Source organism: Gymnoscopelus braueri (genome assembly GCF_963280865.1).
Source record: "Gymnoscopelus braueri genome assembly, chromosome: 2".
In the NCBI taxonomy this organism is placed as follows: Eukaryota; Metazoa; Chordata; class Actinopteri; order Myctophiformes; family Myctophidae; genus Gymnoscopelus; species Gymnoscopelus braueri.
Genome location: NC_137604.1, coordinates 38,580,460 through 38,605,579, shown reverse-complemented (window position 1 = coordinate 38,605,579; position 25,120 = coordinate 38,580,460). Strand labels below are relative to the sequence as shown.

General features: G+C 41.7%; 1 protein-coding gene across 1 annotated transcript in view; it reads right to left on the bottom strand.

The window, feature by feature from the left end:
* LOC308095555 (uncharacterized protein) overlaps nucleotides 1–25,120 on the bottom strand; it is a 31,632-nt gene that overhangs the window by 5,848 nt on the left and 664 nt on the right. The window contains exons 2-7 of the mRNA XM_080442610.1: nucleotides 21,310–23,922; nucleotides 18,871–18,984; nucleotides 10,947–11,033; nucleotides 10,585–10,643; nucleotides 10,210–10,377; nucleotides 31–133 (exon numbers count right to left, since the gene is read on the bottom strand). Coding sequence (XP_080298736.1) covers nucleotides 31–133; nucleotides 10,210–10,377; nucleotides 10,585–10,643; nucleotides 10,947–11,033; nucleotides 18,871–18,984; nucleotides 21,310–23,919 — 3,141 coding nt within the window. The 5' untranslated portion in view covers nucleotides 23,920–23,922. The remainder of the gene's footprint in view (nucleotides 1–30; nucleotides 134–10,209; nucleotides 10,378–10,584; nucleotides 10,644–10,946; nucleotides 11,034–18,870; nucleotides 18,985–21,309; nucleotides 23,923–25,120) is intronic.

The window sequence follows — 25,120 nt, the reverse complement described above, 5'->3', positions numbered from 1 at the left end:
GAAGGGGCTTTGATGAGGTGGTCCACTCACATCTCTGGTCCTATTGCAGAAGGGCTCTGCCATGGGGATGTGACACACGCCTGGAGGACTTCTGGTTCGTCCATCATGCAGTGTCTGACTTCTCTTGGTCGTCCTGGTGGAGGAGAGGGAAAATGTTGTGGCTAAAACCATAGACATAAAAAGGTAGACGCCTCCTCCGACTCTGGGGCATCTGTATCTGCGGGTGCCATTTTTGGGAAGGCAAGCTCATAAGAGGCAGCCGCGCAACAACTAGTTAGTTGGAACTTGCCAAATTCCACACTCGGATCTGTGAAATAAATTGGATTTTACGAAGATGTGTTGTTCAACAGCCATCGTGTTATGTTATTGTAATTATTTGTGTCTAAATCTTACGAATTGAGGCTTCATCACGTCATCAAACTATAAATTACAGTGGCAACACGGCAAAAGTTGTGCAAAATAGTTATCTTCCAGGGATTTATATTATTTATTATTATTATACTTTATTTATTTATTTGTTTATTTATTTACTTACTAACCATATATTATAATGCTCTGCGACTTTGATGTTATAATTGCTTTCAACTGTCTTTTTCAGTGCCATTAAAATACACTGACTGTCAGTCTCAAACCGCTTTCATTTGTATTTGCTGTTTTTGTAAAAACAAAAAAGAAACCTCAATGATGGTCAATTATTTCAGTCTTTCAAAGTTGATAACAAATGTTATAATAAATATTTAATTCATTGTTGTTTATTTGATTGTGGTATTCATTATTTAACGTTTGGACCTAAAAACTTCCATAGATAGCTATGTTCTGACCTGAATAGCATGATGAGGATGTTGGATATAGACAGAAAAGGCAATTGTGCAATGTGGCCTGCATATTTCATGTATATTGTCTATTCCAGTAACTGAACTGACAGAAATGCTCCGACTAATACTGTTAATTGGATTAGATAAGAGTATTTTGGTATGAAAATATGCATTTTAGATGTAACCAAGTATAGGCCTACTGGATCCATAACTCCATGTCTGGCCACTAATATCTGGAGATTATTGCAAGTCAAATTAACAGTGGTATGATTGATACAGAACATTTCACAAGCAGAAATCAATTAACACCAATGCAGCCGTTAACCTTCAAGACTGTTTTGGATATTGATCGAACACATGGGACCTGAGTATGAATAGCAAACTGAACAGTGTATTTAAATAAGCAAATACCTTCACTCAGTAGCAGAACAAGTCTGACAGTACACGAAGAGCAGATGATTTCTACACTACAGTATACATTGTTTTGTAAGGTGTTAAGTATGTTTTCGGCATTGTCAGTGCACTGCTGTTGCAATCATTTTGGGAGAAAACAAGTCTAGAAGATGTGACTAAGCAGTAATAACCATAACTGAAAATACCACATCACCTTAACTCAACTCAGACTGCAGGATAAAAAAAAAACATCTTAAGATCTCAAAAATTGTCATCTTGTAAAGATGTATTGCATAAAGGTCCAAAATGCACTCATACCTAACGATAAGATGAGAACAGATTGTTTGATTTGTTTGTAGGACTTGTAGGGTGCATTGAGTATATGAAACATTGGATCACTCTCGCTGAAACATGACATGGATACCATTTCAAATCCATAAGACCATGAAAGCTTTGCATGAAACATTGAATAATAATCTTTATTTGTAGAGCACGTTTCAGACATAAATGTAATTCAAAGTGCTTTACATTGAAATTGGAGACTAAAATTAAATACACAGTTCAAACAAAGCAATACCGGTAAGTTAAAATCTAGTCGAGAGTGAAATTAAAACAGTGAAATTAAAAAGGGTAAAATCAGTTGAAAGGAGAAGCTCCCTAAGGACGGCCAATGTGCTGCATGTTTGTTACTACGTTGCTTATTTCTAACCTAAAACGTTTTCAGATACATATTTTTGTGTGCTGATTAAGTTTAAATGAGTAATGCAGCTATGGGAATCACACAGGTGAATGAAATCAAGATTCATTTTTATTCATACAGGTCTATCTATGACGTCATCACGCAGCACTTTTTCGTTTACAGCAAGTAATAAAGATTGGCCTTTTAGGGATTTTTATATAAAAATACACAAAAAATGTTTGGCATCTACTGTTAGGTATGTCCATATTATGACCACGGATATGCTCCAAAAGTGAGAACCTTTAAAAGGCAAGGTCATAGAAATGCGTTTTTAGCTGCCTCTAAAAGCCGTCAACTGAGGAAGGCTCCTAATATGCAGGGGGAGTATGTTCCAAATCCTCAGCACATAGCTACCAAAGGCAGCATCACCATGTCTCTTGCTATTTGTCGGTGGCACCGTCAGCAATCCAGCACTGAGTGACCTGAGGGGGCGGCCTCGGAAATACTTCAACAGGCAATCCGATAAATAGGAAGGTCCATAATTCACAAGTTCCCACTGCTCACCACGTCCTCGCTTAGTCTCATGTGTAGTCTAGTCTCTATAGTCGACAGAGTACATTTTCATCCGCCACGATGCTCACCGCGGCTCGCTGAGGTCTCCCTATGATGGCATGTTCCATGTCCTGGAGGTCGGGGACAAGAACTTTCACGTGATGCTGGTGGCATGTTGGTGAGGCCAGGTACCCTCTTCCACCAGGACTGGGGGAGCAAACACAGAGAACAATGGCATCCTGGAGTCTGTGGTTATTCCATCTCCATGGAGACGGACACTCCGCTGTGTCGGTGGAGTTCCACCAGGCTCTGTGCCAAGCACAGGGCAAAAACATACCTCACCGCCTCTCTTAACACTAGTGGCGCTGGAGGGAAGCCATCACGAGAGTGCATGCATGTGACCAACTAGGGGCTGACTACAATACTTGTTTTCACTATTAGAGGCTGTGTTATCTTGTGTCCCTGGCAAGGAGTTAACATTGTCATTACATTCTGCTGCCAAAAATTGCTTCCAAAAGCGTTCATTATCAAAATGTCTAAAACATTCCTGTCAGGCCAAGATAAAGAAACCTACTATAGTTAGCATTGTAACATTCAATGCAAATCACCATATGAAGCAATACACCTAAGCACAGCAAATGTTTTGTGTATGGCAGCCAGTTATGTAATGTGATTACAACACACAAAAACTTTTTTTAAACCATTTCAACACAATAGCACCAAACAGAACTACTGTAAGCAGGTGCTATTATAAAAAATCAAATGGTCTGCTTAGGTGGAGCAGCAGAAAACAAACAAAGTGGCGATGACATCATCGATGTGGCATTGAAAAAGTAATGCCTTCAGGAATATGTGATCACATGGCAGCGAGACATGTCCCAACAAGTTCAAACAAGCCATGTCCTCATTTCCTGATCACGAGCTGCTGTCTGGACTTGTATTTGACTGATACTGTATAGTTATGGTGGTGTAAATCAGTGGTTCTCAAACTTTTTCATGCCAAGGACGCCTAAATTATATATATTTGAAAAACACTTTCAAGATTTTCGAAAATGTGCAAAAATAGCAGATGTACACGCTCGCAGCGTGGCACGAAGTGACACGCTGTGAGCTTGCATCTGCTATTTTTGAATAGCCAACGTATAAAATATGGATAATGGGGTGAAAATGTATTAACACATTTTGCAGGGGACCCCCAGGAACCCTCTTAAGGACCATTGGGGGTCCCCGGACCCCACTTTGAGAACCAATGGTTTAAATGCTACTATCCAAAGGTTTCTCAACCAGTGGGCCGAGCAATGTTCGGGAAGATCGACTAAATGAAGGAATACTGGGACGTGAAAAAATAATGTGGGTCCTGACTTCCATTGTCTGGGTCCCTGTAAGAGACCAGTTGAGAACCACTGAGTAATAGTTTGTCTCAATCATATTGTTGACAATCAGGATTTGTGTCCATCAACAAAGAGGTTGCCTGTGTCTTACAGTGTGTGGGTTTGTTAAAAGTGTGTGTGATCAAAGGAGAAACAAAAACAGGCACAACTCAGTCCAATATACTTTTTCCCGGGTGCACTGCTGAACAGGATTCCATGTAAAGAAAGAAGTAATGCCAGCACTAAAAAAAAAGTCCTTCTGAACTTTTTTATTAAGTAAACATGGCACGGGAAGCAGACCAATGCATTTCAGCATTAAGCCTTCATCAGCGTGATGACAATACAGAGCAGCTGTGTCATTTATAAATGGTGGGGACCTGGGTGAAACACTGAAATCAGTCAGTCAGTCTAGATACAAACTGGCCAACTAGTAGGCCTTGTCATAAAACTCAAATCCCCATAAAAAAAAATATATATATATACACAGTATATAAACCTGTACTACTTTGAAAAGGAGACTGAGGAAAAAGTGTTTGTGACCATGGGCATGTGGACATGCATCAATGTATTGGTACACATGTGAGTTTGTATGCTGATGAGAATATTGGCAGGCAGCAGTTAGTGAAACAATAGCCTAAGAAATTACATTAGTACAGCAAGTTTGAACTACAGCAACAACTCGTTCTAGAATTGGGGGTACATTTTACATAAAATAATTGATAAATGTTTCAGTTTGTAAATAGATTTTCATAATAAATATCTTAAATCATACAGGTTTAATATCAGCAAATACTTAAAATGTACCCGCAATTCTAGAATGGGCCATGTACTAAGGGATACACTAAGGGATACATCTGTATCTGAAAATAAATAAAATCATGATCTTTACCAGGTATAAACAGACCATAGAAATTCAGTTGCCAAAGGCAGTACAAAAAGCTGTATTTATCTTGTTGACATTGGTGCAGCGAGTCAGCAACACATACTGACAGAAATACATACCGACAGGATTAGGGTCATGCAGCTGTATGACTATTCACTACACCGGGATAAGTCACCCTATTTTAGCCAGAAACAGCACATCTCATTGTACAATCTCAATTATTTGGTGGAATCTGTTCTATCAGCTAACTGAGAGTGCACAATTTGCACTTAAGTTCATGTTACTTGAATGTCACATGTAGGCTTAATTCACTCGAAGTAGACAAAGGTCAGTGAGAGAATATTCTAGCGCTGCATTGGCTTCTCCACGCAACTGCAACATACACACATTCTCAATTTCCTGGCACTGTGTTAAACACCAAGGAGCAATTTAGTGCTCACCTACGAAAACAATGCAATCAGCCACCAAGTGGAATACACTGGTGTCGTATGTTGTAATTACTAGGAATTCAGAAGGAGATCTGTATTGTGTAGCTCACTCAGTAATTATAGTATTACACATGTTGCATCACAGACAGAAGATTGGGAAACTGACCAAAAAATTGTATTTGTAAAACATTTTTATAAAATAAAATAATTAAACATACAGTACAGTTGTTATTGCTATGATAGTATTAGTGTTGTTGCTGCTATTGTAGCTATTACTTGTATCTCTTCCTTTGTCTCTCCTCTCTGTCTCTCTCCTCACTCTTGACTTTCCCCCCATGGCCGCCGCACACTTTAGGGTCTACCTGAACTTTCTTACAGTTAAGGGGGAGTTTTTCATTGCCACTGTCACAGAAATGCTTGCCCAGGGTGGGACAATGTCGGGTCTCTGCTCTATATGTCAAGTGTCTTGAGACAACTTGTGATCTGGCCGTTTTGGCACAATAATGAATTGGGCAGTTAGGGTTACTTCAATTCAAGTTCCAAACTGCCACGTTGAAATCATTCTGGTTGACATGATTCCAAAGTGGTAGACATGTACAAAAATCAATATTAGTATAATAAGTCATTCCAAATAGAAAGAAAATGTTAAACCCTCAATGTTATGAAGTTGTTTATTTACTTTTAAGAGGACCATTTATATTTGAATTCAAAGAAGTCTGATTAAAGGGCTATATCAGCATTTTGTTCATTCCCTTCATATACTCCCTGCCACTGTTTACATATATGCTGGCCAGGCACATTCACACATACAGAATAGACGGGGCTTGAGCCCTTGCCCATCTGTAAAAAAGTGCCCTCTCCAGACTTCAGCATTTACTAGGGTGAAAGAAATGCAAATGCCCCTTTCCATGCCATAACCGAAGGCAGCATTCAAGAGAATTGCCTTTTCCAAACTCTCCTGAACTTGAATGCTGCATTTTATGTTGAAAGAATTCAAAGAATTGCTCTCTGTGTAGAAATCCATGCTCAAATCCCGAACCCAACGACCTTTGCTGCGAGTCACTCCCCATGTCTCGGTCCTCATTTTCTGTCAGTCTACTGTATACTATCAATAAAGGCAGAAAAAACAAAAAACAACAACTCCCTGAATCTTTCACGGTGAATAGATGTTCACAGTCCCCACATACAGTAGTAACTCTCTGCAGTCATGTTATAACAACAACAAACGAAGGTAAGATGGCACTGCCTGATATAGTCTGAGTTGTAAAAGCTATACGAACATAAAGTGTGATCCAAGTTAAAGACAAAGGAACATTCAGAGGTAATTACTTGGGTGAATTATATTTCCATACAATATTAACAGATTTGATGTAAAGATTATATTTAATAACTCTCTTGATTTAGTTCATATTTTTCTTTAAACATATTCATTATATTGGAGTACTAAATATACTGCTGCAAACACTGGGGCCACAAATACTGCTGTTATGTGGAATTGCTCAAGATAACAGCCAGCTGCAACTGAAACCTGAATGTAAACAGAAACATGCGTGAACTGAGGGCTGTGAATTCACACGAACCACAGAAACTGATACAATGAGTGAAGAGTAAGGGGAGAACTTAAGGAATGAAATATCTCAGTAGTGACATTTCAGTGCACAACCATTTTACTTACGCTACTAGTAGTGAGAACGTCACGGTGACAATACTTCTATATGGCTACAGTGCCCAAGGCAAACTAGGAAACCTAGTCCACTGCTCGGAAACATATCAAATGGATGAGGCACTTTTTAACTTCCCTTCCCACTGCATGGTTGAGGGAGATGCATCACATGTCATCATATGCTCTTTGTACATATTCTTGATCGTAATTTGTTACACAAATGTGGATAATTACTGGATTCTTGTTGATACTGCATCAAAGTGTATGGCACACACTATCAACTCGAATTTTTAGGTTTTAGGAATTTGTTTTTTGTTGAGATGAAAAATTTCCCTCAAGGATCAATACTTTTATCACCTGTGACAAATAGTTGAAACTTCATGCTGGACAGTCAACTGGTTAAGGCTTTGACAAATAGCTTACTGTGACTGTGAGTGACTTCACCTGCCATCGCTAAGCTTTCTGGGCTTTCTACTGTAGGTATACTGTAACATTACCCCCGTCAGTGAGATGTGTGGGAACTGGAAGCACACTAAATTATTTCAGAGATTCATTGACTGCCCTGTACAATCCTAGGTTGATGGTCACTGCGTTTTCCTCAACATTGAGTGTAGTAGAACAGAACAGAATATAAACATTATCATTCACACACTTTGACATTTCTTCTAACACAAACCTTCCATCTTAAAAAACAAAACAAAACAGAATGGTTTCGATTTTGAGGGCATTTCTCCTTCCACAAAATGACCCACCACCTTTTAAAAAATGAGAATTGTTTTATGTGTATGTGTTGCTTTTTTCCCCACTAAAATGAATAGATATAAAAACAATTGTGCGCAACACAGACTATGCCAGTTTACAACAAGTTTCTGCTCACAGAGTAGCTCTTTAAAGTTTGGAATGATGTATACTTTATGGGAGTAGTCATATAATACTTAAGTTAACAATATTATATCCGTTAAGCCAGTGGCTCTGCCTTGGGCAGTATGATGCGAACATTCACAAACTGGAAGCAATGACCATAATGCACACAATGTAAATCCCATGAGTACAAGCTATAGGTAAGAGGCTTGCTATGGGCTATGGTAAACACATGGAAAAGTTACATAGTTAAGCATAAACTGTGATTAGGCATTCAACACAGGGACTTGTTAAAGTAGTGCCTGTATTGAAAATGGTTGCATTCCTTTCCAGCTGAACAGAATGAGTATGCATCTCATGACCAGGGTGATGAGGCATTATATAGAGAACAATATGAGCAATGTAGCTAACATATTGTCATTGTACTCTCATCTGTTATGTCCAACTTGAGAACAAAAGACAAAGAACAAGCAATTTAAGAGCACATGAGTTTGAGCAGTGAATCCAGTCTGAAAAAGGTTTGGAGTACATCCAATGGCTGATATTACTCTCTCTCACATCTCCGAGTGTGTATACCTTACAACGAAAAAGTCACAGACTGAGATAGAGCGCAGGAAGAGCATGCAAATGTGTGTTCATGCAACATATCTAGGCTACCACTGGGAGTACCAGTTCTCCTTGATGTATCGACACTACCAATGGCAGTATCAGTTCTCCTTGATGTACAATACACTACCAATGGCAGCACCAGTTATTCCTAGTGTATCTACACTACCGATGGAGTACCAGTTCTCCCCGAACTGTCAGCAAGTAACTTTTCAATGGGAACAAAAGGTTTCAGAGACGAAACCTGCTGCCGTCCCAGTCAAGGGCATTTGGGGAAACCCTTTCCAAAAACATAACCCCCTTCATTCGGCACCTACCGCTCATAATATAGGCAGCTGACCTTACGTTAAAGAGGACTTTCATTTTAAGATTTTAACTGACGCTCTTACCTAGAGCAACTTACAAGTGGAACACTAGAATAAGCTTAATCTTATTACCTAGTTACAAGCAACCAACAATAAAGAGTATAACGGAGTAAAGTATTGCAGGGCAATCCATTGTCTCCCCCAAAGTGTCACAGTGAGCTACATTTGGTACATGACACACCACCTTACCTAGATTTATCCTGACACCAATTGGTCATCATAGGCCATGATGGAATAGGAGATATGCTCATCCAAACATTTTGGACAGAATGAAGGACAGATGGACTGCAAACCAATAACCACCATGTCTGGGAGTTAGCCCACCCCCAGACATGGCATATCTCCCATATTTGGAGGTGGACTAACAACAGTTGAATAAACAGTTGTGTTTTTACAGCGTGGCACCGAAGGGGTCAGCCCTCTAGAACAGAGTCAACTCGTGCAGACAATTCAAAATGTAAAAAAAAAAAAAAACTTACAGTAGCTATTGTTTTCCAAATGGGAGAGGGAACAGTGTGTGTGGGAGACTGTGTTGTGCGAGTGCACATCTGGTCGTGTGCGTGCTACACAAGTTTCATTTCCTCATGTTGCGTGCTGCCAACTTCACATGAGAGTGTGATGTGGGATGATTACGACAAACTAGATGAAAAAACAGTGCAGTGCAAAATATCTAGCATAAAGTTTGTATGTCACACTTCCATGTCCATGATGTTCAATCATGCGCTGCTTGACCTGCTAATTTCGGTGAGCGACACTGACGCATATAAATCAGCCTTTACATATCCAGTATTACCTATGACAAATAATGGAGAAAAAAAGTGGTTGATAAAACGCTGACTGTAATACTGTAATATGGTAATACTTCGGTTTCGATATGACGACCCATCATGACCCAGACATCACCCCAGTGACTCCGATGACAGCACAAGACAGTCGGTAGGAAGGAAAGAGCACCTCCTTCTCCCCCTAGCATTTAATGTTTTAAACAGTATCTTTGTCCAGATTGATAGTTCAGACAGATCAACTCATCATTAACTAAAGCATTGGGGGGTTTATACGAAACATGTGTAGCCCTATGCACTCAAGGACGATGCCTGTCCACTCTCATTGATGTTTCAGCAACACAGTAAACAACAAATGATTATTATCTATGAACAGACATGACTAGGAATTGTGAAGTAAAGGTATGCTTACTTTAAATAAAGTCTCTTTTGTTTCTATATTATCATGGCTTAGACGCAAATTCTGAACATGTTGGAGGTATAGTTAATTGCAAAAAATAATAGATAAACTTATCGATAAATGCCTCCGACACGTCCCTAGACGACGCCAGTCAGTCTTGCCCATCCTAAAGAGTTACGCACAGCTCCAGACTGGCTTCCAAGTACTCTGATCAGAAATGTCGTTCACAACCTATGCACAAGGAAGTTGCTATACATAGCTACAGATTGCACAGGGAAGCCATGCCGTTATTAGATCCCGTCTTGTTTTTGGTAGTAAGACAAGTGTAAACTCGAATGGGCTGAGGATCAAAATACAGGGAGGGGGATCTGATTCTGATGGGAGAATGGTAAGTGTCTGGTAGTCCACCCACCTGTCAATGAACTGGTCTATCATGACGATGTCTCCAGGTTGGATCTCTTCTCTGAGGGAACCACAGGCTGTGGTGACCAGAAGATGGGTGCAGCCTTCCTCCCACAGCGCCCAGATGTTGGCCTGGTAGTTGACGTTTGACGGCATTATGGTGTGCTGTCTCCCGTGCCTGAAGCAAGGGCAACAAATTATGCAGAGTAGAATCCGGAGAGTCGATTTAACTATGTGTGAGAGTTTGAAAATGGACCTGAGATAGCTGGTCCATAAACTGATAAACAGGTCTTTCATTTTGGCTGGTGCCAAGCATGGTCACTAGATGGTGCTAACAGATAACATAAACAAAGCCATAACAATAAAGTAAGAGGTGCTTTCTCACCTTGCAAGGAGCACACATTCAACGTTTTTAATTTTCCCAACGATCAAAGCATCCGATGGCTGTTGGAAAAGAACAGAAAACAGCATTATACACAAAAGAACGAGTTAGATTAAACTTTTCTGATACACACTAGAATAAAGGTTGAGCTGCAAGGGCCACAACTTTACAGGGGCCCTTGAAGATGAATGGTTGACAGGATGCCTTGATTAATCCACATTGGGGTTCAGTCTAATACTGTGATGTCATAGGGCCAAGGATTACAAGTGACCATTTACCGTATTCTAACGATTTATAAAAAACTGCTTTATAAAAAATAATACTAATACAACTCTAACTCAACGAATTCACAATATAAAACGGACCTTTCCATATGGCGTGTCAACATATTTCTCAGTTCTTCCCTCCAAGATATCGGGATCATCAAGGCCGGATCCTCCAATTATTCCAATCTACAGAAAACAATGTGGTGGGGAGAAAATATTAAAAGGTGTCAAACACTTGATCAAACTCCTTTATCAGAAGAAATATCAGATTAACAGCTCTATAGAAATAATTTGGGGGAAAAGTATAAAGTGTTTGTCCTGTTTACAAAATACATAATAACCCTGTCAGGAATAACCATAATAACAAAGACATTGAATTATTTGAGTAACTGAAAAGCCTGGCTGTAGCATTAGTTTGATTGCTCATTAGAAATTAGATTACAAGCCCAGGACAGGTGCCACTGGAAATTAAACATGTTGGAGTACCGGTAACTTCAGAATATGCTTTTAAGTTTTAGCTGGTGTGATTTCCAAACTACTCAGCTTTTCACTCTGCTCGGACACTGGTGTTCTAAATAATTTCGTCCCCCCAGTGATTTGTGTTCCCCCTAGTGCCACTATGCATTTGAACCAAATTGAATAACTAGGAACTAGCCCAGCGAACAAAATAGTAGGCCTGCTTGGATTTCCCATTGATGTGGAGAGGGAGTTTTCTGACAACACAGCCGGCCTTGCCATTATGCAGCCATTCTGTGAACTATCGAAAGTCTATATGTTTTCCGCTCGTGTGTTGCTTCCTTTGTACCCAGATAAACTCCCACGTGTCTCCTCTGCCATGATTTTTTTTACCAAACCATCAGCAGCAATCATGACGTTACAGACAAGTTTCATCTTTGATATTTTCACTAGGCCGGACGGCCGAATATTATGTATTCGCCCCTGTACGTCTGTGTGGGATACAATGTATCCATATCCAATGTACTTACAGGCCAGCACAGCTGTACTGTTTTCTGCCTATGATTTTTGCACCACTGAACTCGCAAATGTGCATCTGTCTTTGTGTTGAGGGGTTTATGCACAGGCTGCAGGTTGAGAAAACTCTCAGCTCCGAACTCAACAAGATCTGCATCTGGCTCTCTGACAACAAACTCTCATTACACCTGGGTAAAACTGAATCCATCCTCTTTGGGTCCAGTCCTAACCTTAGCAAGGCAGAGAGTTTCACGATCAAAGTGGGTGATGATGTCATCAAAAGAAAGGATGAAATTACCTACCTGGGCTCCATCTTGGAGGCAAACCTCTCTGGTAACAAAAACGCCGAAAAATTGATCAAAAATGTCAACCAAACAACACGCTATTTGTGGAGGATTGATCGTCTAGTGACTCTAGTCAGTAAGAATACTCTGAAGATTCTTGCAGGGGCCCTCATTCAAGGTCATTATGATTATGCATGCACTTCATGGTATCACAGCACCTCCAAGGCCTTAAAAACAAGGCTCCAAACATCCCAAAACAAACTTGTAAGGCTACTTCTTGGCCTCAATCACAAAACCCATCTAACCCCTGCTCATTTTGCTAGGATTAGATGGCTTAGGGTTGAGGACAAAGTACAGCAACTTGCTATGGGCCTGGTCTTCAAGATGCACCACAACATTGGGATCCCCCTGTATTCGTCAAAATACTTCCAAAATGTTAATGAAGTCCATGATCATAACACCAGAGGCAGCTCCACAAATTATGTTCAACCCAGATTTGGCTCAACTAAGGGAATGAACTCGTTCTCATGCTATTCATCAAAAATGTGGAATGCCCTACCAAAAGGAGTAAAGGAGTGTAAAACCCTACTCACTTTCAAAACTGCCCTAAAGATACACCTTCAGGAGGCTGCAATTCGAAAATGGCCCCTGTCTAAGTCTTAACCTACCCCCCCTACCCCCCCTACCCCCCCCCTCCTTCATTTTCCTCTTTTGTATATATATATTTTTCTCTCTCTTCATACCAGTAACCTGAAAGCTGATTGTATGACATTCTGTATAGTAGTGCGTATATCTGTCTGCCTCTTATATGTCATCATGATTTGTGTGCATGGGGTTCTCATCTTAAACAAGCTGCGTGCTTAATGAGAGTTCCAGTTTAGTAGACCTTGTATTGTGAATTTGTACTTCCATGTACTGTTATGTACTATTCTCATGTCTTACTAAATAAACAACATCAATCAATCAATGCACTGCAACCTGTTTATCCCTTACTATAATGTAGTTCTTCTGACTAACAGTCTGATCATGCCCTGCATTGACAAGAAGTAAAACTTCTATTAGACTATTTTTCCTTAAATATAGCACAAATGGCATGAGTATCAGTCATCGATTGTGTGCAGATGTCACTTTAGTCAATGTTCCCATTGAAACACTAGCCAGTTGAGCACTCTTTGTGACTTCAGCTCCTGCCATCCATGCACCAGAAATGAACCACTTTTCATCATCACTACTAGATCTTTCCCCCTTAGTCTTGCCATCTTGAGACAAAATCGAGGTCAACTGGCCCTGCTGTGCTGAGCATTTGTTAGCCCGGTCATGTGAATCATGGCTAAGCATTTGTATACATGCATGCCATGATGCCACAGAGCATGATAGGTTGTTATGGAATTATGGAAGAAGTCAGATAAGATGCATTCACTATGTTTCACCACTCAGGTTTTTCCTTAATTTGTCATCCATCTATATCTATATTGTTTTTCATTCAAAATATTAAATACTCACTGTAGAACCACGTTCTTTATTTATTTTGTATTTTACTCTAAATGTCTATTCACGACCATGACAAACATGTCATGCAGTAGCATCAAATAGACTCATAGAACACTTGTTTTTCCAGATGCATTTCCGTTTCCCATTCCCAGCTCCCACAAGACTAGCCCTGAAACATGACAGTCCTGGATGAACTTTAACCTGGTGTTTGCACGTTCTCCATTTACTGACCGTACATCTGCATGAACGTTCATATTTCACATTAGCTGTAGTATACAACCCTCGTAGATGTATTTATGATTCTGACGTCTTCAAGATTGAAGACGTCAGAATCATAAATACGTCTACGAGGGTTGTACTACAGCTAATTTGTTCAGCTAATTGTTCAGCTAATTGTTCAATAAAAACATTTTAATCCGATTGGTGGTTATTTTCTCCATATCGATGGCCAAAACGCAAAACCTCCTATCTGAAAAATTTTCATTGTTGGGAAAATGAAAAAGAAAACTACAAAATGTTGTATTTTTTTTGCACAATGCTATTTTTTTATGAAACCCATCACATAATACACCGTTTCTGGATGTCTGGACTATATTACATTATTATATGTTAATTACACTTATTTCATATAGCAAATGCAGATAGGAGGTTTTTCCCCACTTTTCCTGGATAATTCTGCAGATAGGAGCTTTTACACTTCAATGTTAAGTGATTGCATAACTAAATAATGACAAATAATACTGGCTGTAAATACATACATTTACAGCTGCAAACAGTTGCATCAGTGGTGTGGTCTAGTTTTTTTCCCGAAGGTATACGATAATCATTCCCTGCACGAGATGCGCGTGGTCGTGGGTATACGCTAGCGCGTTTTCAATGGATTAAATGGTAGACTGTATACGTTTTTCCCAAAAAAATCTGCACTGTATACAGCGTATACAGCGTAACACGGTAGAACACACCACTGAGTTGCATTGAATGCTTTTTTATTTTATTCAACAAAAAAAAAAAGTTTGCAGGGCAATGCTCACAAACAATGTGCTAAGAACAGTCCCCAGCAAGAACCTAAACTAAAAGTGCTTACAAATAAAATTTACAAAAAGGACAACAGGAATACAATTAGGTGGACTACAAAACAACTGGCCCAGGCACCCCTCGACATAATCCCCCCTATACTCTCTACCCCCCAACTCCACCACCTGAAATACCTCCCCACTCCCACAACCCCCATTCCCCCCAACCAGCACACCACATGCCCCAAACCCCACCCACCTAAACCCTCATGCCCTCCAACTCCCCTAACTCATACAACTGGATCACCAACCTTGTGTCCAGTGTGGACAGTGGAATAGTATGTAAGATCATTGAATGTCTTAAAGAGCCTATAAGCAAGGAGGAAAGACGGATGCCTTGACCCTAGAATCACCAAAGCCAGGGAGGAGATGAGAGCAGCACACAGGGACTTTGTCGCTGACCAAAAGGGAGAGGGTCTGAGGGAGGAATATAAGCGGAAGAAGGAGGAGCTATACCACGTGTATGCAACTGGAACAACAGGAGCTGACCCAAAAGATCAGGGACATTAAAGAGGTGCATGTTAACCAGAAGCATGGCAAGAACTGGAAGCTCATCAATGACGTTTCTGGCAGAAGCTCTTCTCAGACTTCTGGAGAGAAAGCGCACAGGAACGAGTTGAAACATGGTACCAGCACTTCAAAACACTCCTAGGAAATCCTCCTTCAACCGAAGAAGAGGATGATCCGATGTTCCCGTCTGGTATGGGAAGGTCATGGAAGACAGATCATTCACCATGGATGAGTACCAGAGGGCCAAGGCTACTATCAAGTGAGGCAAGAGCTGCAGGGAGGATGGAGTGATGTATGTGCCCATAGACGAGGTGGTGTTGGATTTTATCAAGCACACACGTCTAGCGAGCTGCCGAAGCTGTGGCGCAAAATGATCATCAATCCAGTACCAAAGTCAGGCGACCTCACCAAGACAGACACCTCCAAGGCATTAGCCTGAGCTCACAAGTCGCAGGTTTTAGACCCATCTCAGACCCTGTACTGAGAAACTCGCAGAACGGCTTCCGCCCGGAGCGAACAGCAGGCGGGCAGGTACTGGTGCTGAGGAGGATACTGGAAGGAGTAAGGGAGCGGAATCTTTCAGTGGTGATCACCTTCATGACTTCCAAAAGGCTTTTGGCACCATCCACCGGGGGAAACTGATGAACATTCTCTGGGCCTACTGAGTTCCTGAGAAGATGGTTCAAATGATGGAGACAAGCTACTCGAGGCAGTCCAGGACTTCAAATAACTTGGGCCTGGACTGCTTCAATGGAATAGGACCTGAAGGTCCAGGGGGTACTTGACTAGAATGCCTTGCATGGGATGAGGAGAGTGTGGAAATCAGACATGGGAGAAGACCTCAAGAGGCGGCTGTTCGTATAGCTACAGTGTCAGTACTGCTGTATGGGGCTGAGACATGGACCGTCACAGCACAACAGGAAAGGGCCTTGGATGGAGTCTACACAAGAATGCTACGAATGGCACTAGTCACATGGACGGACCACATCAGAAATGTGGTCCTCTACGGTAACTTACCATGGGTCACAGACAAAGTCAGAGAGAGAAGGATGAGGCAGGGCACTGCGTAAGGCACCCATAACTAGTGGCAAGCAAACTGACACTATGGGAGCCAACCCAGGGCAAAGCCAGGAAAGACAATAAGTGCACCACCCTACGTAGATGAACTTCGGCGTAACAGCTTAGCTAACAACACTGTAGAGCTCAAGACCCTGATCAACACCCTGATGCTAGATAGGAGAGTGTGGAGGGCAGCGATTCAGGAGTCCTGAGTTGGTGTTGGCTAGACCATACCCCCACCATACCCTATACCCCCAACTCCAACACCTGCAATACTCCCCCACTCCCACAAACCCCATCCCCCCAACTGCCAGCCCACACATCTCCGCCTCCATAACTCAAACCCCCATCCCACTTCAGGAGTCCCGAGTTGGTGTTGGCTAGACCACACTCTTGCATCGCATCGCAAAGACCCAATCCTATATGATCCGGCCTAACTGGCCTATGCCCCCCTCAACATATCCCCCCCATACCCTATACCCCCAACTCCACCACCTGCAATACTCCCCCACTCCCACAAATCCCATACCCCCCAACTGCCAGCCCACACCTCTCAACCCCCATAACTCAAAACCCCATCCCACTCCATACCCTCATACCCCCAAATCCCACCCAACCCATTACCCCCACTCCCAGAACCCCCGATCTCCATGCCCCCAACCAGCACACCACAACCCCCAAACTCCACCCACCCAAACCCTCATGCACCCCCCACCCCATAACCCCCCAACCGCCACCCCACACCTCCCACACCCCATAACTCCAAACCCCATCCCACCCCCATACCCTATACCCTCCAACCAACACACCACAATATTCTCACAGGTTTGTTGGCTGCCACGGTGTTCACGTGTGATTTTGATCTGCAATTATTAAAAAATCACGACATGGACGTTCACATCTAAGCAGCAATGACAACCTCTAACCACAAGTTCAAAATGTTCAATGCCAAAACCTCCTATCTATACCTAAAAATGACCTCCTATCTACATAGATGCACATAGGTTTTTACCTAGAAATAGTTAGGCTTACAAACAAACATTGTGTTGTTAAATAATGCTTTTTTTATGCTCATTTTGAGATCAAGACATTCTACAGTACTGTAACAAGTAATACCATTAACATTTTTGATCAACTCACACTCTTGGTGTGATAAAAGTTTCACCACCTGACACTAATCATTAGCAATCAACAAGGCAATGCAATTAACTTGACAGTTACTAACAAATACTTAACTAGTAAGGGTGGAAGACACTTTTTTATTTTGAAAATAATTGATTACTACAAACTGAAAGACATTTAGACGGTCTACATAACATAGAATTCCCAAGTTTCAGCTCTGTCTGCTGCTCAACTAGTTCTGGTGCAGATAAGAGGTTTTGCGCTTCAACATTTTAGCACTAATTGGCACTGAACAAGATAGGAGGTTTTAGTCAAATGACTTTTTCTGACAAAATGAGGGGCGGGACTATCTTGCAGACAGACTGAGCATGTGCAGCATAGCCTATAGTCCTCATCCACAGTGAAATCCGAAAATCATGAAATTTGCACTTAGGAGGTTTTGCATTTTGGCCATCGATATGCTTTCAACTACGCGACCCCATTACATTACAACTGAGAAAATGGCCACCAATCGGATTAAAATGCTTTTTATTGAAAAATACGGAAGATACGGGTACTTCTGCCGGCCCGTAAATAATTGCAACATCCGTGGCCATGGGGTAAGCGCTTTATATTTGAAATCTGAACGTTTACGTAGATGTACGGACTGTAAATGGAGAACGTGCAAACACCATGTTGAAGTTCATCCATGACGGTCGTGACGGACGACCGTCGTGTGGTGTGATCCATGGCTACCACAAGACTGACGTACGCAGCACAACTTCAGGTCTGCAAGACGCCTTTCTCCGCTAATTTGATGAAAACATTACACGACTTTGATATGGCAGAAAGACCACGGGAGTGGACAGGGCACATAATTCATTACTACTCTGTGCACGATCATCATCACTTGACGGACGCGCCAGCTATAACCAGTCCTGGCTAGTGGCTATAACTAAAATCATTGTACGCGGGACGGTGGCGCAAGGCAGGGGGAACACTTATCACTGAGGTAACCGAATCGGGCGAAACACCGGTGGTGTCGTAGACTTTGCACACACACGTGGTGCCGCAGAGAGGCGCAGGACGCAATGTGATGATTAGCCCTCTATCTATTCAAGACAATCTAAACACGTAGACACAATAGTGTCTTTTAACGATGCACATTATTTGTATATATTTTACTCACTCATATAGGAATATTTTACATAATCGGACCTGTTTTTCTTTCCATCTCCATCCCTCTCCCCTTTCTTGGAAATTGCAACTGATGGGAGCTTGTAGTTGTACGACAAAGCATTTCACCCATTTGCCATTTTATAAATGTTGTAATTCAGTGATGTGACAATAATAAAGTTCAGTAGAAGTTGACTGCTAATGCTAATCTGAAGCTAGTTGGCTGCAAGCAGTGGACCTGATGGTGCATACATACATCTGTAGGAATGTATTGTATCTGGGCTACATAAGGCTGTTCTTTTTGCTCTATCTAATTATACAAACATATGTAGTTCAAGCCAGCTAGATAGTTATTACCTTAATATGCATGTTGGAAGCCATGACTTTCGTTTGTCCAATAAATAAAGGAATGATCAAGTTGCAGGCAACTGGCAAGCTGAAGCTAGCTACTACTAGCGCCACATAGGTTCGTCAACTTAACTCCAGGTTGGGACTGTTACAGTTTCCAGTTGACAAAGCTTATTTTCAAAATAAAAGCATTTCTAGGAAAAGCTTTTATCACGAGAAACCCGTCCGGAAATTCACTGTGGTACTGTTTGAGACCTTCACGTGTATCACATTTTTTACTTAAGTAAAAGTATCAATACTGCAATGTAGAAAGACTCTGTTACAAGTAAAAGTCCGGTAATCAAAACTTACTTTAGTAAAAGTACAAAAGTATTGGCATCAAAATATACTTAAAAGTACCAAAAGTGAAAGTACTCGTTATGCAGAAGTTATTATACATGTGTCTAAAATGTATAAAAATCTTTTGATAATAACAGATCTACAAGCTCACAACGCCTAGAATCGCAAGCTTGTTATTAATCGGTTATTTTCAAATAGCCAAAGTTTAAACAGCGGGCCGAAGTGGTTAATGTATGTTTTGTAATAATAATCAAAATCCACAAAGTAACTAGTAATCAAAGTTTTCAAATAATTGTAGTGGAGTAAAAAGTACAATATTTGCCTCTGAGATGTAGTGGAGTAGAAGTTAAAGTATAGAAAATTGGAAATACTCCAGTTAAGTAAAAGCACCTCAAAATTGTACTTCAGTACAGTACTTGAGTACATGTACTTAGTTACTTTCCACCACTGCCTATATTTTACAGTCTATGGTGTGTAAACCAAACCAAACATGTATCCCTCACTTCCCCTCTCACCCATCTATGCTCTCACCAGCATGGTGGTAAGTTGCTGAGGTAAATGTTGCTGTAGTTTAGCCTGCATCACTCATAAATAAATGTCAGTATTCTAATATGAATATATGTATTGCATTGGTTAATCATTAAGCACTCTTAGTTTTAACAAAAATAGGTATTTTGTTCAATGAAAGCAAAGAGAGAATAGTATTAAAGCCTCACTGTCACCTTTGTTTAATGAATACAATGTAATTTTGTCAAATCTGTATGGTAGATTGTGTTAATACAGTACATAAGTTATATAATTGGGATGGTTGTATTTTGTCTCCCTGCTCTTCTATTGAGACATTTAGATCGTGTCAATGTATCACCTAGACACAGGATCTGACATGAATTTTGACCTGATGGTCCTTGCGCAGGAAACCAGGTTCAATGGGGTTGAAGAGGAAAGTTATGCTGCTTTAAGAAATGTCAATGGTTTGATTCACCGACTTTAGAGAACAGCTTCTTTTAGCCATAGTTTACATAATACTCCTTACTGATCTATAATGAATGTATGTTGACTCAAGTATATATTACCATGATATACTGCATAGCACCATCAGTGATATGTTGATATTTCTGCACCAACTGCTCTATATTTATTTACCTATGTGAGCAAGTATCATTTTTCAATCTAACTGAACTTGCATTTAAATGATACAGATCTAAACCTGAGCTGAGAAACATTAATATGAAGACAGACAATACCAGGATTTATCCACTTCTGCCTCTACAATCAGCAGGAATATAAAACTAATTATTAAAAGAACTGGAAGTTAACTGCAGAAAGTTGACCATTTATTACTTAAATACAGCTACCGTAATCACAAAAGTAGCATTTCCAACTCCAAATGCAATCAGTTGTAAATAAAACAGTGATTAATAACCATGAGCAGCAGCTAGAACCTGTTTGGTCTCAAGAATGTGGCTTAATGCATCCCTGATGTGTCGTTCTTCTTAAGGGAGGGAACGTCATACCAAATTCTAAAGAGAAATGTGTGAGTTTGATGGCAAGGTTGCTTGCTTTTACTGTCAGCACATACATGCCCCACACACCTAGATTAGGAGCTTCTTAGAATCATTGGGCTTCACTGATGATTTCAGAATGTATGCAGTCCATCAAGCAGCACTAGTTCTCTAGAGTTTGAACAGAACTTTCTCTCACATATAGAATGGCATTCAACACATCTAGGTTGATCTGTGCTGGCACAAAAAAAGAAAGAAAAGAAAACCATCATACTGTCATCCCTGAGAGTGCCATGGGAAAATATATGTATATTATATTTTAAGTGTTTTTCAATGTTTTCCCCAAAATTACTGTTGATACAAAAAAAAAATAAGATCTGGTGTAGAGACAGTTTCACCTTTGTTCCAACTGAGTGGCAATTCTCTAGTTAAAACAGCACCATTTAACATGGAGGTTAACTGGGTGTAGAAAATACAAAATAGTCATGACGGTGTAAGAAAACCGAACAGCCCATGCAAATGTATTTTGGCCACATCTTTGTAATATGTTCAATGGAAATGAGTGTAAAGAAATAATGCATTTAAATGAATGGCAGCGTTAAATTCAATCTTCCACAGTTTCACCCTCAACATGTGGAACACAACTTTGTTTGAGCAGTTCACCAGAGGCACCGACAGCTTGGGATGACTCTTGTTTTGTAACGGTGTTCACCCCCACTGTCAAAGTCGGCCTTTCCATTTCGCCTGTCATAGACTCTAGAACTGTTGAGTCTGCAGGGTTGAGACGGTTGTCCTTGTTATCACTGCTGGCCTGGGTGATACTACAGTCATTGGCAGGATGATCGCTGTCACTGTCAATAGTGATGACAGTGGACGAGTGTTTCCCTGTTCGCTCCTTACTCTTGTGTCTTTTGCTCTTCTTCTTGTGTTTCTTCTTTTTCTTATGATGCCTCGTTGTTTTTTCAGATGAGCTTCCATCATAGACTATCTCCACACTGAGACTTCTACTCTTTTTCCTGGACTTCTCCTTGGATTTTTTACGATGTCTGCTTTTGCTCTTCTTCTCTTTCGTACATGAGGCGGTAGAAGAATCTGGCTCAGGAAGCAATTCTTTGGTGGGCTCCTCCAGGTGTCTTGTTTTGTACTTCCTCTTTCCCCCAGGCTTGTCATGGCGGGACTTCCTTTTTGCAGAAGGCGACTGGCTTCCAGAACGGGGATGTCGGGAATGCTTATCCCGAGAGGAAGATTCCTGACCCTGACTGCGGCTCCTGGAACGAGAATAAGACCGCCGGTTGGAGCTCCTGCTGTGGCACTTGGAATAGTAGGACCTCCTCTCAGTGTTGAGTGTCCCACAATTGTGATCACCATCCATCTTTCTATCCCTACTATCCCGTTTTGAGTGTGAGAGGCGGTCTCTGCTTCTGGAAGGAGAATGCCTCCTCCCTCTGCTGCGACTCAAGTCTCTACTCTTAGACGCCCTCCTCCGGTCTCTGCTTCTTGTCCTCTGCCTTTCTCTAGATCTAGAGTAACGAGTTCCTCTGCCGTTCCTGTCGTGGCGGTCTCTGCTGTGGCGGTCTCTGCTTCTCCTCTCTGATGGTCTACTGCTTCTCCTCTCTGACGGTTCATTGGATAACTTGTGTCGAATCACAGTGGGGTTACTGCATCTTCCTCTTGACCCAATTTGATTGTGCTCTTGTTCTGTACTATCTGACCGCCTGGAGCGCTGTTCCCCACACTGTGAATCTGGAGGACTGACACTCACGAAGCGGATGTGTTGAGGAAGCATAGGCACTTCTTCAGTCGTTTGGTGAGATGGCGATTCCTCTTCAGAGGAGTTAGAGGAGAGTCGAACCAACTCTGGCGTTCTCTCTCTCACTGGCTTGACAAACCCCACAATGACACAGTCACTGTCATCATCATCATCATCAGAAGATAAACCTCCATTTTTAAGCCCTTTCCCCAGGGGAGATGAATAGATTGGATGGTGAGGACTCTCCTGTTTTGTAGGAGCCCTGCACTCCTGCATTGTCTCGCCCTGCCCTCCCTCTTCCTCTGTGCTGCTGTCTGAATCCGAGTCCCGGATAGAGAGCGGCTGAGACCTGCTTGAATCCAGACACACCATGGTGGAGTACGATGGCCCAGGAGTCTCATCATCCCAGGCTGACTCGCTCAAAGCTCCACCGCTGCTGTATATGGAGTCTCCCGGAGGGTCCAGCTCCACAGGCGAGTCTTGCTCGTCCTCTGAGATGGCAATCACTGATGAGTTGGAGCTGGTGACGTCATTGGAAGAGGGTGCGGGAAGGTCGTAAGCGGCATGCTGGTCGTAGGCCTCCATGTTGAAGGGTGACTTGGCGAAGCTAATGAACTCGTGCAAGAAGTGCTCCGTGCGGCCCTGGAGGAAGGGGCTGAGCTCATCCTGGATAGCACCATCCTCCATGTCATGGCGAGTGATGCGTGACATGATAATGTGTTGAACGATATTCACCAGTGAGCCATGGGCGCCATACAAAACCATAAGCTCTCTCTTCAACCAGGGTATAAGTCTGTGCAGGCAGGCAGGATTCCTTTGGTAGAACTCAGCCGAGGTGTCTCTGGAGCGGCCCCCATCCCGCACACTCCGAACCCTCACCCCACGCCGGTACAACTCCCTCCTGAATGTCACCATCTCCTCCTCTCTGAGCTGGCGCACTTCCCTGCCCTCACTGGCAGCTTTTCTCCTGGCCGCCAGCCTTGCCATCATGTGCCTAAGGGTGCGCTCCTGAAGCTGCAGTGGATTTGCAACAGATAAACTCTCAAACATGACTCCGTTATCTGGAGGGGGGGATGTTCTCCTCTGGGCCTGCTGCCGACGCACACCAGTCAGTGTGGTCCGGTATCTGAAGCGTGCACCACCGCCAAAAGACCCAAAAGACCCAAAGGAGCCATTCTCTGCTGCTCGCAGGTCATATTTCTTAAAGTCTTTCTCCGACTTGATGCTATGGTAGATGGAGTTGAAAGGCTGTTTGCATAGTGGACACTCTGCTTTGTTCTTGGACCACTCGTGGATGCAGCGGAAGCAGAACTTGTGCAGACAGAGGTCCAGGTAAGACATATTGTGGAAGACATCTAGACAGATGGGGCACTTGGAGTCTGGAGAAGGTTCTGAGGACAATGACTCAGACGTTTTGCTCCGGGCACTCTTCCGAGACCGCCGCACGGAAAGCCTGGTCGTTGCCATTATCTGAAATGACAAAGAAAAAAAGATGGATTAGGTTTAAACAAAAAAAAAACACTGGGCAGTTTGAAAAAGAAAGATCGTAAAAACCATATCTTCCTTATATTAAAATTGGCTTAAGGGAGGACTGCCCGGCTGGCGGGCGGACCTCTGACGTCACACTGATGTCAACATGACTCCATAAACATATGAGTTCCCAATGCAGCTATGCCCAAATATAGTGTGTGTTGTCTAACCTCAATGTGTCATCATGGCATCAGGTCCAAACAAATCAGTCAGCTCCATATATAACCGATATGCCCATATATACATGGGCATATCGGTTATATAGAGATGACATCAGGAATCTCCATATATGGGCTTAAAAGGGACAAGGACTGATAGATACAAAGATCTCCATATGGACATGCCCATATGTGCATATAGTGATGACATCAGGGATCTCCTGCATATAGTGATGACATCAGGGATCTCCATAAGAGCGTAATATGGTTGATCGGCAGTAAGACGTAGGAGTGAGGTCCACATAGTGGCCCCAACCTCTAGTCTTTCATATTCTCTAATATTCCAAAAATTCGAACACATAGGCCTATAATGTTGTTATATTTTACGTTAATTCATAACCTTGTCTTTTTCTCTTTGTAATTTGTGCTATTTTAACAAACTTTTAAATGTTGATATTTGCATCTGAAAGTGGGATGACTGACTGAACAGTACTACTGCATATTATTATTTGATATTAGAAGTATTTCACAAGAAAATCCCCAAAGTAGCTATATATATATTATTTTTTTTTGCCAGACCCAGAGGGTCGGCCTACATGAGGCTTTGTCCCCCTTTCGTCCATACATGGGCATAAAAGGGAATTTATTCGGGGTCTGGCAGAACCAGGTCTCCTGGTCTTGTTTTCATTAAGTGAATGGATTTCTAATCGGTTTACCATGCATACATTGCAAAAGTTATGTGCATAACATGATACTACTAACATACTATATCTTACTTAAGTGAAATAGCACTGTCTGGAACAGTCTCTATGGGGCTTTGGTTCTATGTTTAGTAACTAACGTTAGGAATGTTTTTCATGAAATCAAGCCAATCGTCAGCAGCATAAAATACCAAGACAACGTTAAAGTTAAAGCGTGGAAGAAAAACGTAAATAAATCGACTGAGTCATAAAAAGTTTTGCTACATACGATATGTGATT